We start from the raw sequence: 14,156 nt of genomic DNA, 5'->3' as shown, positions 1-14,156 counted from the left end.
TGCGTAACAGGACTGCACTAATGGTGTGTGCTTGTGCCTAGAAAGTGATTCACATTAGACAGCTTCCCAGCCCAATGAAGTGACAATGGTCTCCAACACTAATGTTTGAGTTATTTAGTAAATCTACAGGGTACTTTAAATGCCGATAGAAATTGTCCACATGGAAATCACTTATTCGCCTGAGTTCCTGTGTCACAAGAACGATGAGCAACCTGCAGAGGTGGGGCTTCCAGATGGACTCTCTTGATAGTGACTGTGGAGCTGCCATGCAGACATCAGATCTGCTACAATGCACATTACCTCCAACTGTTTGCACTATGGAAGATCTTGTATATGCTACACAAAATGTACTGGATGTTGCTAATTTTTGGGCATCCATTGTATAGTTAAATTAATCAATGTTTCTTAATATAATTGATGTGTATAAATATCTATTTCATTCTTTGACTGGTTTAATTTATAAACCATACTGTATGTAGTAAAGTAATGCAGAAATGTATTCAATAATGTTTCAGTTTGCTTCTGACATGAAATAAATAAAAACCCTTAAACGCCTTTGTTTTTTCCAGAATGAGATTTTCACTCTGCAGCGGAGTGTGCGCTGATATGAAACTTCCTGGCAGATTAAAACTGTGTGCCCGACCGAGACTCGAACTTGGGACCTTTGCCTTTCGCGGGCAAGTGCTCTACCATCTGAACTACCAAAGCACGACTCACGCCCGGTACTCACAGCTTTACTTCTGCCAGTACCTCGTCTCCTACCTTCCAAACTTTACAGAAGCTCTCCTGTGAACCTTGCAGAACTAGCACTCCTGAAAGAAAGGATATTGCGGAGACATGGCTTAGCCACAGCCTGGGGGATGTTTCCAGAATGAGATTTTCACTCTGCAGCGGAGTGTGTGCTGATATGAAACTTCCTGGCAGATTAAAACTGTGTGCCCGACCGAGACTCGAACTCGGGACCTTTGCCTTTCGCGGGCAAGTGCTCTACCATCTGAGCTACCGAAGCATGACTCACGCCCGGTACTCACAGCTTTACTTCTGCCAGTACCTCGTCTCCTACCTTCCAAACTTTACAGAAGCTCTCCTGCGAACCTTGCAGAACTAGCACTCCTGAAAGAAAGGATATTGCGGAGACATGGCTTAGCACATGGTAGAGCACTTGCCCGCGAAAGGCAAAGGTCCCAAGTTCGAGTCTCGGTCAGGCACACAGTTTTAATCTGCCAGGAAGCCTTTGTTTTTGTTTGGTTAAAGAGAATCAGGATCTATTATTTTCTGTGATTTAGTTTTACTTAACTGATGTTAATTAACACTCATGTTGTTGAAGAAGCAGGCTTATAAAACTACCTTCCTCATTTTCTCCCTGAAAATTACAGTCTTTCCTCAAGGGCATAAATTTCTCTCAGTGGAATAATCCTCACTCAAGTTTTAGTGCTTTAACTTATAGAAATTTTAATTATATTGTGTTTTGTACTGCTTTGCAACTCACATGTGGTCGTTACCTTGGATTCAGAAGTAGTTCATTTACTGCCCATTGAAATGATTTTTCAGTGATGTTATTAAGCAGAAGCATAATTCCATATCCGAGACTTTGCACTTTCAACAAGTTTGGTTCTTGATCACCATATATAGGAACTCCAAGAAGTGGGACAGCAAAGTGAAGGGCTTCTTGAACACTCATCATTCCTCCATGAGTGATAAAGAACTTCAAATTTCTGTGAGCTACAAGGGAAAAAATGATTATTACAACCTGGAAAGGCATGTATCCATATGAAGCAAGTGATTTCATTAATACAGCTTTAAGTTTATGCCTGCTCATCATTCCACCATCCTATTCTGTCTCTGTCTGTCTGTCTGTCTCTCTCTCTGACAGTACAATATATAAAGAGCAACTAGAAATGACGCGCATAAATGGATGTTAGTTGCAGGGAAATAAAGTATTGCATTAATAATGTGACTGTTTCACCACTAGGTAGAACAATTTCATGAGTACAAATGAAAAGCATAAAACTGTAACTGCTCCATAGTATTAATTCAATTAGATAACTTATCTGTTGCTTAGATGGCCTTGCAACCAAAAAACTGGTTAACTAAATAATTAATACTGTAGAATACCCACAATTTTGTGCTCTTCATTTGTAATTTACATCTGTTACATTCATATTCTGCAAATCACTATGAAGTGAATGGCTGAGGGTAATAATCTGTTTATTACCAAAATACTCCAAGCATATGATTATGTAAGAAATATATTCAGGATCTTCAAAAATAAATGTAAACAGCTCAAAAATAAAATTATAAAAAGAAAATTAAAGTTTTGTTGAACATTACAGTGGCTACCCAGACACATTACTAATTGGTTTTAAGGCCTGCTCACCAAACATAAGAAACATAGACTGAGGTGACAAAAGTAATTCGATAGAGAGATGAACATGTACAGATGATGGTAGCATCACATACACAAGGTATAAAAGGACAGTGAATTAGCAGAGGTGTCATTTGGAGTCAGGTGATTCATGTGAAAAGGTTTTCAATGTGATTATGGGTGCAAGATGTGAATTAACAACTTTGAATGCAGAATGGTAGTCACAGCTAGACACATGGGATATTCCATTTTGGTAATTATTAGGGACTTCAGATATCCATGGTGTCAAGTATGAGACAAGAATATCACGTTTCAGGCATTACCTCTCACCACGGACAATGTAGCGGCCGATAGTCTTCACTTAATGACTGAGAGCAGCAGCATTTGCATAGGGTTGTCAGTGCTAAGAGACAAGCAACACTGTGTAAAATAACGGCATGAATCGATGTGGGCCATATGATGAATGTATTCATTAGGACAGTGCAGCAAAATTTGGCATTAATGGGCTATGCCAGTCGGTGACTGACGCGAGTGCTTTTGCTAACAGCACGACATTGCCTGCAGTGCCTCTCCTGATCATATCAGTTGGACCATACACTACTGGAAAACTGTGGCCTGGCAGGGTCTGGGTGTGGTGCAGACCCCACAAAGCCATGGTCCCAAGTTGTTAACAAGGCACTGTGCAAGCTGGTGGTGTCTCCATAATGTTATGGGCCGTGTTTACTTGGAATGGACTGGATCCTATGGTCCAAATGAACCCACCATTGACTGAAAATGATTATATTTGACTACTTGTAGACAATTTGCAGTCATTGGTGGACTTAATGTTCCCAAACATGTCACCAGGCCACAATTGTTCGCAAATGGTTTGAAGAACATTCTGGATAATTCAAGCGAATGATTTGGCCATCCAGATCGCCTGGCACGAATACCATCAAACATTTATGGAACTAATCAAGAGGTCAGTTCATACACATAATCCTCTGCTGACAACACTTTTGCAATTATGAATGGTTATAGAGGCAGCACGGCTCAATATTTCTGCAGGGGACTTCCGACAACTTTTTGAGTGAGTGCCATGTCGAGCTGCTGCACTCTGCTGAGCAAAAGGAGGTCTGACACAATATTAGGAGGTGTCCCCTTATTTTTGTCACCTCAGTATACTTCATGTGACTACGTCTTAAGAACAAGGCAGTTTAAAATATTTTTTAAGGCTCAGAGTAAATAACATTTTCTTTCACCTTTTACTTCAAATATTATCTCACTTCTACAAAGACAAGAGAATCACGTATTCTAGAACTTGGATATCATACTTCGTATGTTTTGACAGTTATTTCAATGGGCTGCAAAACAATTAATTTTAAATATGTACTTTTGTGTAGGGGAAGGTGTTGTATCTTAGTAACTTTTCAAACTTCGTTTCTAGCCAGCTCTTTAATGGAAGTTTGATATATTCCCTTGCTCCACTTTTCAATGATGCCATTCACTTTTTATGTGGTACAATCTTTTCCTGAACTTACAACAGTTACTTCAGAAAATTGTGTTATTTTTTTAACAGCAAAAACATGTTCCAAAATGCAACATGATCATGTGCGTACAAACAAACATTCACTTGAAATTTTAAAGCTCTGCAATCAAAAAAAAAAAAAAAAAATCTTGTCGATACTGTGTTTAACAGTCTATCTGTTATGTTATTACTCTGCTCCACACCAACAGTCACTAAGTGAAATCAAATTAAGCAGAAGTATTATAAAAAAATGAATTACATGTTATACACAATTTCAAATAGAAGCTATTGCAAATTAACACAAATTTCCATTTTCAAGACAAGTAAAATTGTTAAGACATTAAAGAAACTCAGATCATTTGTAAGTAACACATGTTCCACTGTAAAAGATTTTCTTCTGTTTCAAAGTACAAGATGATGCATGACCAAAGTACAGCTTAACTTTGCACATGTTACATAAATAGTTTTAAAAATATATAATAGTTTACTCACCATGAAATTCTACACCTGAAGAAATTAGCAATATATTTCAAACAGTTTTAGTTCATTGTACACCACTTAAATGTCTAGAATGCAAAATATTTACAAATGCTGTGCAAAACATAACCTCATACCTAACAACAACAAAAACTGTAGAAAATGACTGAAACTGCTTAGGGTAGTCTCCAGTGTGCATTGCTTCTGATTCTAAAACCAGTCACTAGACTGAAGTACTGACAAAAAACATTGTTTGTTCCTAGGTGCAAATCTCTCCCCTACTCTCAATTAATGTCATATGTTGTACAATAACCAGACAATATTTCTGCAATTATCTTTGATCTATGATAACAGAAATGTGTAAATCACAGTGGCAAATAGCATCTTATGTATGAATGTTTCTCTTGTTCTTCTTATTTCTTTTATTAAGCAAATATTTCCATGTAGCTCGTAAGTACAAACTCTTATTATTAGTCTTTCAGTTTGGTAGGAGGGAGAAATGTGTAGAAATGAAATTGTGAAAACTGAGGAAATGAAAATAATAATAATAATAATAATAAAAATAATTGACATGTTCCACATCCACAAGGATCTCCTCAGCACAGATCTATGTAATGAAAAGCTAATCTAATCCAATATAATATAAAGAATGAGTGTCATATCCATGGAATCTAAAAAGCAGAGTAATTAGTGATATATGTGTCTGCAACAACAAAACAAAATTTTTTGAGAACTGTTGTATTCTAATGAGAGAAAATTCACTTAGTCTTCATAATGTCATGCATCAAAGAAAATTAAATGCAGAATATTTTTTGAACACAGTAGTTTCTAAATCAAAGCTTTATTTATGCACAATGAGTTCTTAAAACAAGTTTTTGAAAAGTACCAGTGTAATCAAGTAAATATTAAGCTACCACTAGTGGATAAACAGCATTGATAGTTAGAGACTAGAGTGTACACACTGTAGTAATAGGCTTTTGGTACTACTTTAGTACATTATGGCATTGGACTAGAATTTCTGCATGAGGTTCATACCCCAGAGCTGAATATGACACCCTGTCACCTTCTCAGCATGCCCAAATTCACAGACGTCTTGTAATTCATCCTTTGCATTTTTATTGCCAGTTATTTATTGAATTCTGCTGTCATACCTTGCACCATTCTTTACCAAAAGGTAGTGAGCGACTGTGGCCTTGCTTAAAGTGCTTGGTAGTATTTTATATAGTTTTAATTTGAAACAAGTCTTCCTCGACTCAGTCCCATAAGATTGAGGTCTATATTAAGACTCTAAACTTGAAGAGACCAATATCACATTTCTTACAGCCCAGAAACAATATAATATTGGCAAGCAGGTGAAATATCTGTCATGCATGATGCTTCTGAATTATGGAGCTAATTATGCTGAAAATAATTTCATTTTATGGCTTCTTTGCCATATCCTAATTTTATTCCCATTATCCACTATTACAAATTGTAGGAAGTGCCAAATAATTTAAATTACATCCATTGTGCTAAAATATTTTGTCTGAGTTATATAAAAGACACATTTGGACACTGATGTTCTTTTATACAGCAAGAAACCCAAAAGCTTAGTTGAGTAAAGAAGGATAATAAGCAAAGGTGAAAATGTTATGTCAGAAGAGTTGCTTTTATGCTGTAGAAGAATTTATGAATGCCAATCTAAAGTTGTTGTTGTTGTGGTCTTCAGTCCTGAGACTGGTTTGATGCAGCTCTCCATGCTACTCTATCCTGTGCAAGCTTCTTCATCTCCCAGTACCTACTGCAACCTACATCCTTCTGAATCTGCTTAGTGTATTCATCTCTTGGACTCCCTCTACGATTTTTACCCTCCACACTGCCCTCCAATGCTAAATTTGTGATCCCTTGATGCCTCAAAACATGTCCTACCAACCGATCCCTTCTTCTAGTCAAGTTGTGCCACAAACTTCTCTTCTCCCCAATACTATTCAATACCTCCTCATTAGTTATGTGATCTACCCACCTTATCTTCAGCATTCTTCTGTAGCACCACATTTCGAAAGCTTCTATTCCCTTCTTGTCCAAACTCGTTATCGTCCATGTTTCACTTCCATACATGGCTACACTCCATACAAATACTTTCAGAAACGACTTCCTGACACTTAAATCTATACTAGATGTTAACAAATTTCTCTTCTTCAGAAACGCTTTCCTTGCCATTGCCAGTCTACATTTTATATCCTCTCTACTTCGACCATCATCAGTTATTTTACTCCCTAAATAGCAAAACTCCTTTACTACTTTAAGTGTCTCATTTTCTAAACTAATCCCCTCAGCATCACCCGATTTAATTTGACTATATTCCATTATCCTCGTTTTGCTTTTGTTGATGTTCATCTTATATCCTCCTTTCAAGACACTGTCCATTCCGTTCAACTGCTCTTCCAAGTCCTTTGCTGTCTCTGACAGAATTACAATGTCATCGGCGAACCTCAAAGTTTTTATTTCTTCTCCATGGATTTTAATTCCTACTCCGAATTTTTCTTTTGTTTCCTTTACTGCTTGCTCAATATACAGATTGAATAACATCGGGGAGAGACTACAACCCTGTCTCACTCCTTTCCCAACCACTGCTTTCCTTTCATGCCCCTCGACTGTTATAACTGCCATCTGGTTTCTGTACAAATTGTAAATAGCCTTTCACTCCCTGTATTTTACCCCTGTCAACTTCAGAATTTGAAAGAGAGTATTCCAGTTAACGTTGTCAAAAGCTTTCTCTAAGTCTACAAATGCTAGAAACGTGGGTTTGCCTTTTCTTAATCTTTCTTCTAAGATAAGTCGTAAGGTTAGTATTGCCTCACGTGTTCCAACATTTCTACGGAATCCAAACTGATCTTCCCCGAGGTCCGCTTCTACCAGTTTTTCCATTCGTCTGTAAAGAATTCGCGTTAGTATTTTGCAGCTGTGACTTATTAAACTGATAGTTCGGTAATTTTCACATCTGTCAACACCTGCTTTCTTTGGGATTGGAATTATTATATTCTTCTTGAAGTCTGTGGGTATTTCGCCTGTCTCATACATCTTGCTCACCAGATGGTAGAGTTTTGTCATGACTGGCTCTCCCAAGGCCATCAGTAGTTCTAATGGAATGTTGTTTACTCCCGGGGCCTTGTTTCGGCTCAGGTCTTTCAGTGCTCTGTCAAACTCTTCACGCAGTATCATACCTCCCATTTCATCTTCATCTACCTCCTCTTTCATTTCTATAACATTGCCCTTAAGTACATCGCCCTTGTATAGACCCTCTATATACTCCTTCCACCTTTCTGCTTTCCCTTCTTCGGTTAGAACTGGGTTCCTATCTGAGCTTTTGATATTCATACAAGTCGTTCTCTTCTCTCCAAAGGTCTCTTTAATTTTCCTGTAGGCAGTATCTATCTTACCCCTCATGAGTTAAGCCTCTACATCCTTACATTTGTCCTCTAGCCATCCCTGCTTAGCCATTTTGCACTTCCTGTCGATCTCATTTTTGAGACGTTTGTATTCCTTTTTGCCTGCTTCATTTACTGCATTTTTATATTTTCTCCTTTCATCAATTAAATTCAATATTTCTTCTGTTACCCAAGGATTTCTATTAGCCCTCGTCTTCTTACCTACTTGATCCTCTGCTGCCTTCACTACTTCATCTCTCAGAGCTACCCATTCTTCTTCTACTGTATTTCTTTCCCCCATTCCTGTCAATTGTTCCCTTATGCTCTCCCTGAAACTCTCTACAACCTCTGGTTCTTTCAGTTTATCCAGGTCCCATCTCCTTAAATTCCCACCTTTTTGCAGTTTCTTCAGTTTCAATCTGCAGTTCATAACCAATAGATTGTGGTCTGAATCCACATCTGCCCCTGGAAATGTCTTACAATTTAAAACCTGGTTCCTAAATCTCTGTCTTACCATTATATAATCTATCTGATACCTTTTAGTATCTCCAGGATTCTTCCAGGTATACAACCTTCTTTTATGATTCTTGAACCAAGTGTTAGCTATGATTAAGTTATGCTCTGTGCAAAATTCTACAAGGCGGCTTCCTCTTTCATTTCTTCCCCCCAATCCATATTCACCTACTATGTTTCCTTCTCTCCCTTTTCCTACTGACGAATTCCAGTCACCCATGACTATTAAATTTTCGTCTCCCTTCACTACCTGAATAATTTCTTTTATCTCGTCATACATGTCATCAATTTCTTCATCATCTGCAGAGCTAGTTGGCATATAAACTTGTACTACTGTAGTAGGCATGGGCTTTGTGTCTATCTTGGCCACAATAATGCGTTCACTATGCTGTTTGTAGTAGCTAACCCGCACTCCTATTTTTTTATTCATTATTAAACTTACTCCTTCATTACCCCTATTTGATTTTGTATTTATAACCCTGTAATTGCCTGACCAAAAGTCTTGTTCCTCCTGCCACCAAACTTCACTATTTCCCACTATATCTAACTTTAACCTATCCATTTCCCTTTTTAAATTTTCTAACCTACCTGCCCGATTAAGGGATCTGACATTCCACACTCCGATCCGTAGAACACCAGTTTTCTTTCTCCTGATAATGACGCCCTCTTGAGTAGTCCCCGTCCGGAGATCCGAATGGGGGACTATTTTACCTCCGGAATATTTTACCCAAGAGGACGCCATCATCATTTAACCATACAGTAAAGCTGCATGTCCTCGGGAAAAATTACGGCTGTAGTTTCGCCTTGCTTTCAGCCGTTCGCAGTACCAGCACAGCAAGGCCGTTTTGGTTAGTGTTACAAGGCTAGATCAGTCAATCATCCAGACTGTTGCCCTTGCAACTACTGAAAAGGCTGCTGCACCTCTTCAGGAACCACACATTTGTCTGGCCTCTCAACAGATACCCCTCCGTTGTGGTTGTACCTACAGTACGGCCATCTGTATCGCTGAGGCACGCAAGCCTCCCCACCAACGGCAAGGTCCATGGTTCATGGGGGGGGGAATCTAAAGTAACCAAGTTAAATAGTTTCTTCTGTACCAATAGTTTACAGCTGATTAATGCACTGTACATATGTTACTGTTACTTTGCTTATTGTCAGCATAAAATAAGCAAGTTAAATGTTTTCTTCAATACCACAAGCTTTTAGCCGATTTATTTCATTCTACAGAAGTAACTGCTGTTTTTTCTTTTTGTGAGTTAATTATAATATATAGGCTACACAAAACCTAACTGTGACTTTTGCTATATCTGTGTGTAAAAATACACAACAGGATTTTCGGAATCAGTAAAAATCAAATTTCATTTGGAAACATTCACTACAGAAAGGTCTGAATGTAAAAAATAGATATCACTTGGAGTGGACAGACAGTGCCCTATTCACAATGAATCCCTCAGAAAACTGGGCATGTAAATAGCCTTGTAGTTGACTCATTGAAGGATATACAAAAAATGTAACACAACTGAAGGGCAACATACTGATCACATAAATGTGTGAAGTACCAGAAGCATTCCACATTTACTTACCATCCTTAAATGGATAACTGAAGTTGCAGACTGAATTATTTATAGTATCAAAAGAGTCATAACATGATATTTTTTGTGCTCTCATGAGGAATATCAGCATATGATATAAAGTTCTAGGCCAGTTTTTCTGACACTGATACATAGGACAGACATCCTTTTTTATATAGCTTTTGTAAAGTTTTAAAGAAATGATGTGTTCTAGTCACTTCATTCATGAAGTATATTGATTAAATATATTTTTTAAATTATTCTGTCAGAACCCTCCTATGTACTGATATGCAAGATATGAGTGGTGGATTTAAGTCAGTTAAATGCTACATGTTAACCACATATATGTATAGATGGAAAAGTAAATTGCATCAAAAAGAAAATTCACTCGAGAAAACTAAAAAATAGACAGACAGGATTGGTGAGTGGTACTTATGCTCAGGAGGTGAAATGCAGTACCTGACAAAAAATTCAGCAATCAGGAGACACAGTCAGGTGTCAAAGTAATTTTGTATGCGTACTCACCATAGGTGAGAATGTAAATGATTAATAGTTGCTTACCAGGCTTGTGAGGCTATGTATGGGGCAGGAACAGTACGAGATCACTGTGGAGGACACAGAGTATAATATCCCTTGACCCGTACTAGCTGCCAGAAGAGAGTGATTGGTTCAACGACCTTTCTATTGTTATTGGTTTAAAGTGAAGATATATCACAAGGTAGCGCGTTTTGCCTAGTGATATGTGATATTAATGTGGAGTTTAGTAACATTCATAATACAGTTTGTATCATTTCAAAGGTAAATGCGGGTATTTAGTTTTGATCAAATGATTCTGTGATGAACTATTATGTACTACAAGCCTGTATAGGACTTCATCATTTGGTGGTTGATGTTTGCTGTAGAATCTGCTTCAATAACATGGTAAAAAGAATAGAGAAAGTTTTCTCTGCTAAAAGGAACTTATTTCACTCGCAGAGAATCATCGAATGACTAAATGTGAATGGCAGTGTTGGAGTTCGAGAAGATCCTATAGAAGTTTTCTTTCTCTTACATTTCAAGAATTTTACAGGCAACCGTCAGAGTCGGCAGCTGCTTCTCCACCGTGAGATTAACTTGTTTACGTGTACGAAATTATGTATGCTGTGGGAGTAGTCGACACCGATCGAGACAGTTCTCTTCACAGACATACAGAGAGAGAGACTACACAAACTAGTTCAGTAACAATGAGTTTAATATTACCAGCAGCTTAAAAGATTAATTTCTTCTTTCGAGCAGTAAAAATATAGTAAAGGAGGGGCCACAGTCTTGCATGAGGCAGTGCCCTCAGCATGTGACCGAGCTTGAAAGTGGCCTCATTGTGAGTCTCCATTTGGCTGGCTGGTTGGAGCGTGTAGTATCCAGATTTGTGGGGCATTCAGATGTGACAGTGTCCCAATGTTCAGCTGCACGGGGATGTGAGGGCAGGCATTTTCACTGCCAAGGTTCCAGTTCACCACCCCTGATCATCACAAGTGAGGATCACCATATTCTACACTGAGCACATTGGAACCCCTTCACAACTGTGTATGCCACCTGAGAACAAGTAATAAACTCTCTGTAACATTCTGTGTCATCACGCACCATTGATCAGAGACTAGCAGAGCCGGACTAGGGAATTATCATTCCACGCGTACAGTGCTGTTAAAAGAACAAAACAAATGGGTGCATTTGGAGTGGTGCCATGACTGGGAAGCACGGACAGCTGATGAATGAAGTCAGAATGTGTTCAGCGACGAATGGCAGTTCTGCACAATCCCAGATGACCTTTGTTGGAGAATATGATGGTGGCCTGGTGAGAAGCCTCATTTAAGAATTTTTAACATGTTGCAGCCTTGTCAGCAAGTGTGATAAATTAATGAAGTTTTGTGTAGAGAAACATATAGAAGCATGTGCCTGTGAGCTTAAATTAAATAAAGGCACATTTATAATTGTAACTGTATATAGGTCCCCATCAGGAAATTTTCATCTATTTCTGAAAAATTTGGACTCCTTGTTGTGTTATCTGTCAGACAGGGGGAAGCAAATTATTATTTGTGGGGACTTCAATGTAGATTCTCTGAAAGAGGGTAATAGGAAAAATGACCTTGAAGTATTACTCGGTTCTTTCAATTTGACACCCGTTATTGATTTTCCTACTTGGGTGGTAAAGGATAGCAGCTCACTGATAGATAACTTCTTTATAGACCAAGATAAGTTTAACCAGATAAATGCTCAGCCTGTTGAGAATGGTCTTTCTGATCATGGTGCACAGCTAGTTACAATATATGACATAGCTCCATTCAGCAATACTAAACAGTCCTCCAAAGTAGTACGTTCAGTCAACGATTTAACAATTGCAAATTTCAGGGAAAGCCTACAGCAGTTAGACTGGGATGAGGTGTACCGTGAACCTGATGCCAATTTAAAATATAATTTATTTCATGACATTTTTGTAAATGCATTTGAAAACTGCTTCCCCAAGAAAATAGTTAAATATACTCGTAAGAAACCTTGTAACAAACCATGGCTTACTAAGGGTATAAAAATATCTTGTAACCGGAAAAGGGAAATGTATCTGACAGCAAGAAAGAGTAGTGACCCAGAAACTATCAAACATTATAAAAACTACTGTGTTATATTAAGAAAAGTTATTAAAAAATCCAGAAGTATGTGTATCATGTCTGAAATCAGCAACTCTGATAATAAAATTAAAACAATTTGGAATATTATTAAAAGAGAAACAGGTCAACCAAGAGCAGAGGAAGACAGTATTACCATCAAATTGAATGAAAACTTTACGAACAAAAAGTCAGAAGTTGAAAATATTTTTAATAATCATTTTCTAAATGTTGTGGATATAGTAGGATCCAGGTGTTCATTAGAAGATGCTAGGCTGTTAATGGAAGAGGCCATACCTATGCAATTTGATACAATTGAAATCTCACCCACTTCTCCCTCTGAAATTAGGAAAATAATAAACTTGCTTAAAAGCAAAAACTCACATGGAATTGATGGCATTTCCAGCAAAATACTAAAAGCTTGTTCTCAACAGATAAGTAAGATTCTCAGCCACCTGTGTAATAGCTCTCTGGAACAGGGCATTTTCCCGGATAGACTGAAATATGCTATTGTTATACCTTTGCATAAAAAGGGGGATAGATCTGATGCCAACAATTACCGTCCAATCTCCCTTCTAACAGCTTTATCCAAAATTTTTGAGAAAGTAATGTATTCAAGAGTAGCTTCACATATCTGTAAAAATGAAGTACTAACAAAATGTCAGTTTGGTTTCCAGAAAGGTTTTTCAACAGAAAATGCCATATATGCTTTCACCAGTCAAATTTTGAATGATCTGAATAACCGAACACCACCCATTGGGATTTTTTGTGATCTCTCAAAGGCTTTTGATTGTGTAAATCATGAAATTCTGCTAGACAAGCTCAAGTATTGTGGCATGAGTGGGACAGTGCACAAATGGTTTAATTCGTACCTAACTGGAAGAGTGCAGAAAGTAGAAATAAGTAGTTCTCGTAACATGCAAAGATCAGCACATTCCTCAAACTGGGGAACTATCAAGAATGGGGTTCCACAAGGGTCAGTCTTGGGTCCTTTGTTGTTCTTATTATATATTAATGACTTGCCATTCTATATTCATGAAGAGGCAAAGTTAGTTCTCTTTGCTGATGATACAAGTATAGTAATCACACCTGACAAACAAGAATTAACTGATGAAATTGTCAATACTGTCTTTCAGAAAATTACTAAGTGGTTCCTTGTAAACGGACTCTCACTGAATTTTGATAAGACACAGTACATACAGTTCCGTACAGTGAATGGTATGACGCCATTAATAAATATAGACCTTAATCAGAAGCATATAGCTAAGGTAGAATATTGCATATTTTTAGGTGTGTCCATTGATGAGAGATTAAATTGGAAGAAACACATTGATGATCTGCTGAAACGTTTGAGTTCAGCTACTTATGCAATAAGGGTCATTGCAAATTTTGGTGATAAACATCTTAGTAAATTAGCTTACTACGCCTATTTTCACTCATTGCTTTCATATGGCATCATATTTTGGGGTAATTCATCACTGAGGAATAAAGTATTTATTGCACAAAAGCGTGTAATCAGAATAATAGCTGGAGTCCACCCAAGATCATCTTGCAGACATTTATTTAAGGATCTAGGGATATTCACAGTAGCTTCTCAGTATATATACTCTCTTATGAAATTTGTTATTAACAACCAAACCCAATTCAAAAGTAATAGCAGTGTGCATAACTACAATACTA

The 14,156-nt window shown here is 37.6% G+C and overlaps 1 protein-coding gene across 1 annotated transcript in view; it reads right to left on the bottom strand.

The window, feature by feature from the left end:
- LOC126202990 (UDP-glucosyltransferase 2-like) overlaps positions 1–14,156 on the bottom strand; it is a 114,547-nt gene that overhangs the window by 2,987 nt on the left and 97,404 nt on the right. The window contains exon 5 of the mRNA XM_049937188.1: positions 1,503–1,722. Within this exon, the coding sequence (XP_049793145.1) occupies positions 1,503–1,722 (220 nt within the window). The remainder of the gene's footprint in view (positions 1–1,502; positions 1,723–14,156) is intronic.

This window comes from Schistocerca nitens, chromosome 9 (assembly GCF_023898315.1).
Source record: "Schistocerca nitens isolate TAMUIC-IGC-003100 chromosome 9, iqSchNite1.1, whole genome shotgun sequence".
NCBI lineage: Eukaryota > Metazoa > Arthropoda > Insecta > Orthoptera > Acrididae > Schistocerca > Schistocerca nitens.
The sequence above is the reverse complement of the archived record's forward strand: the minus strand, read 5'-3'. Positions and strand labels throughout refer to the sequence as shown.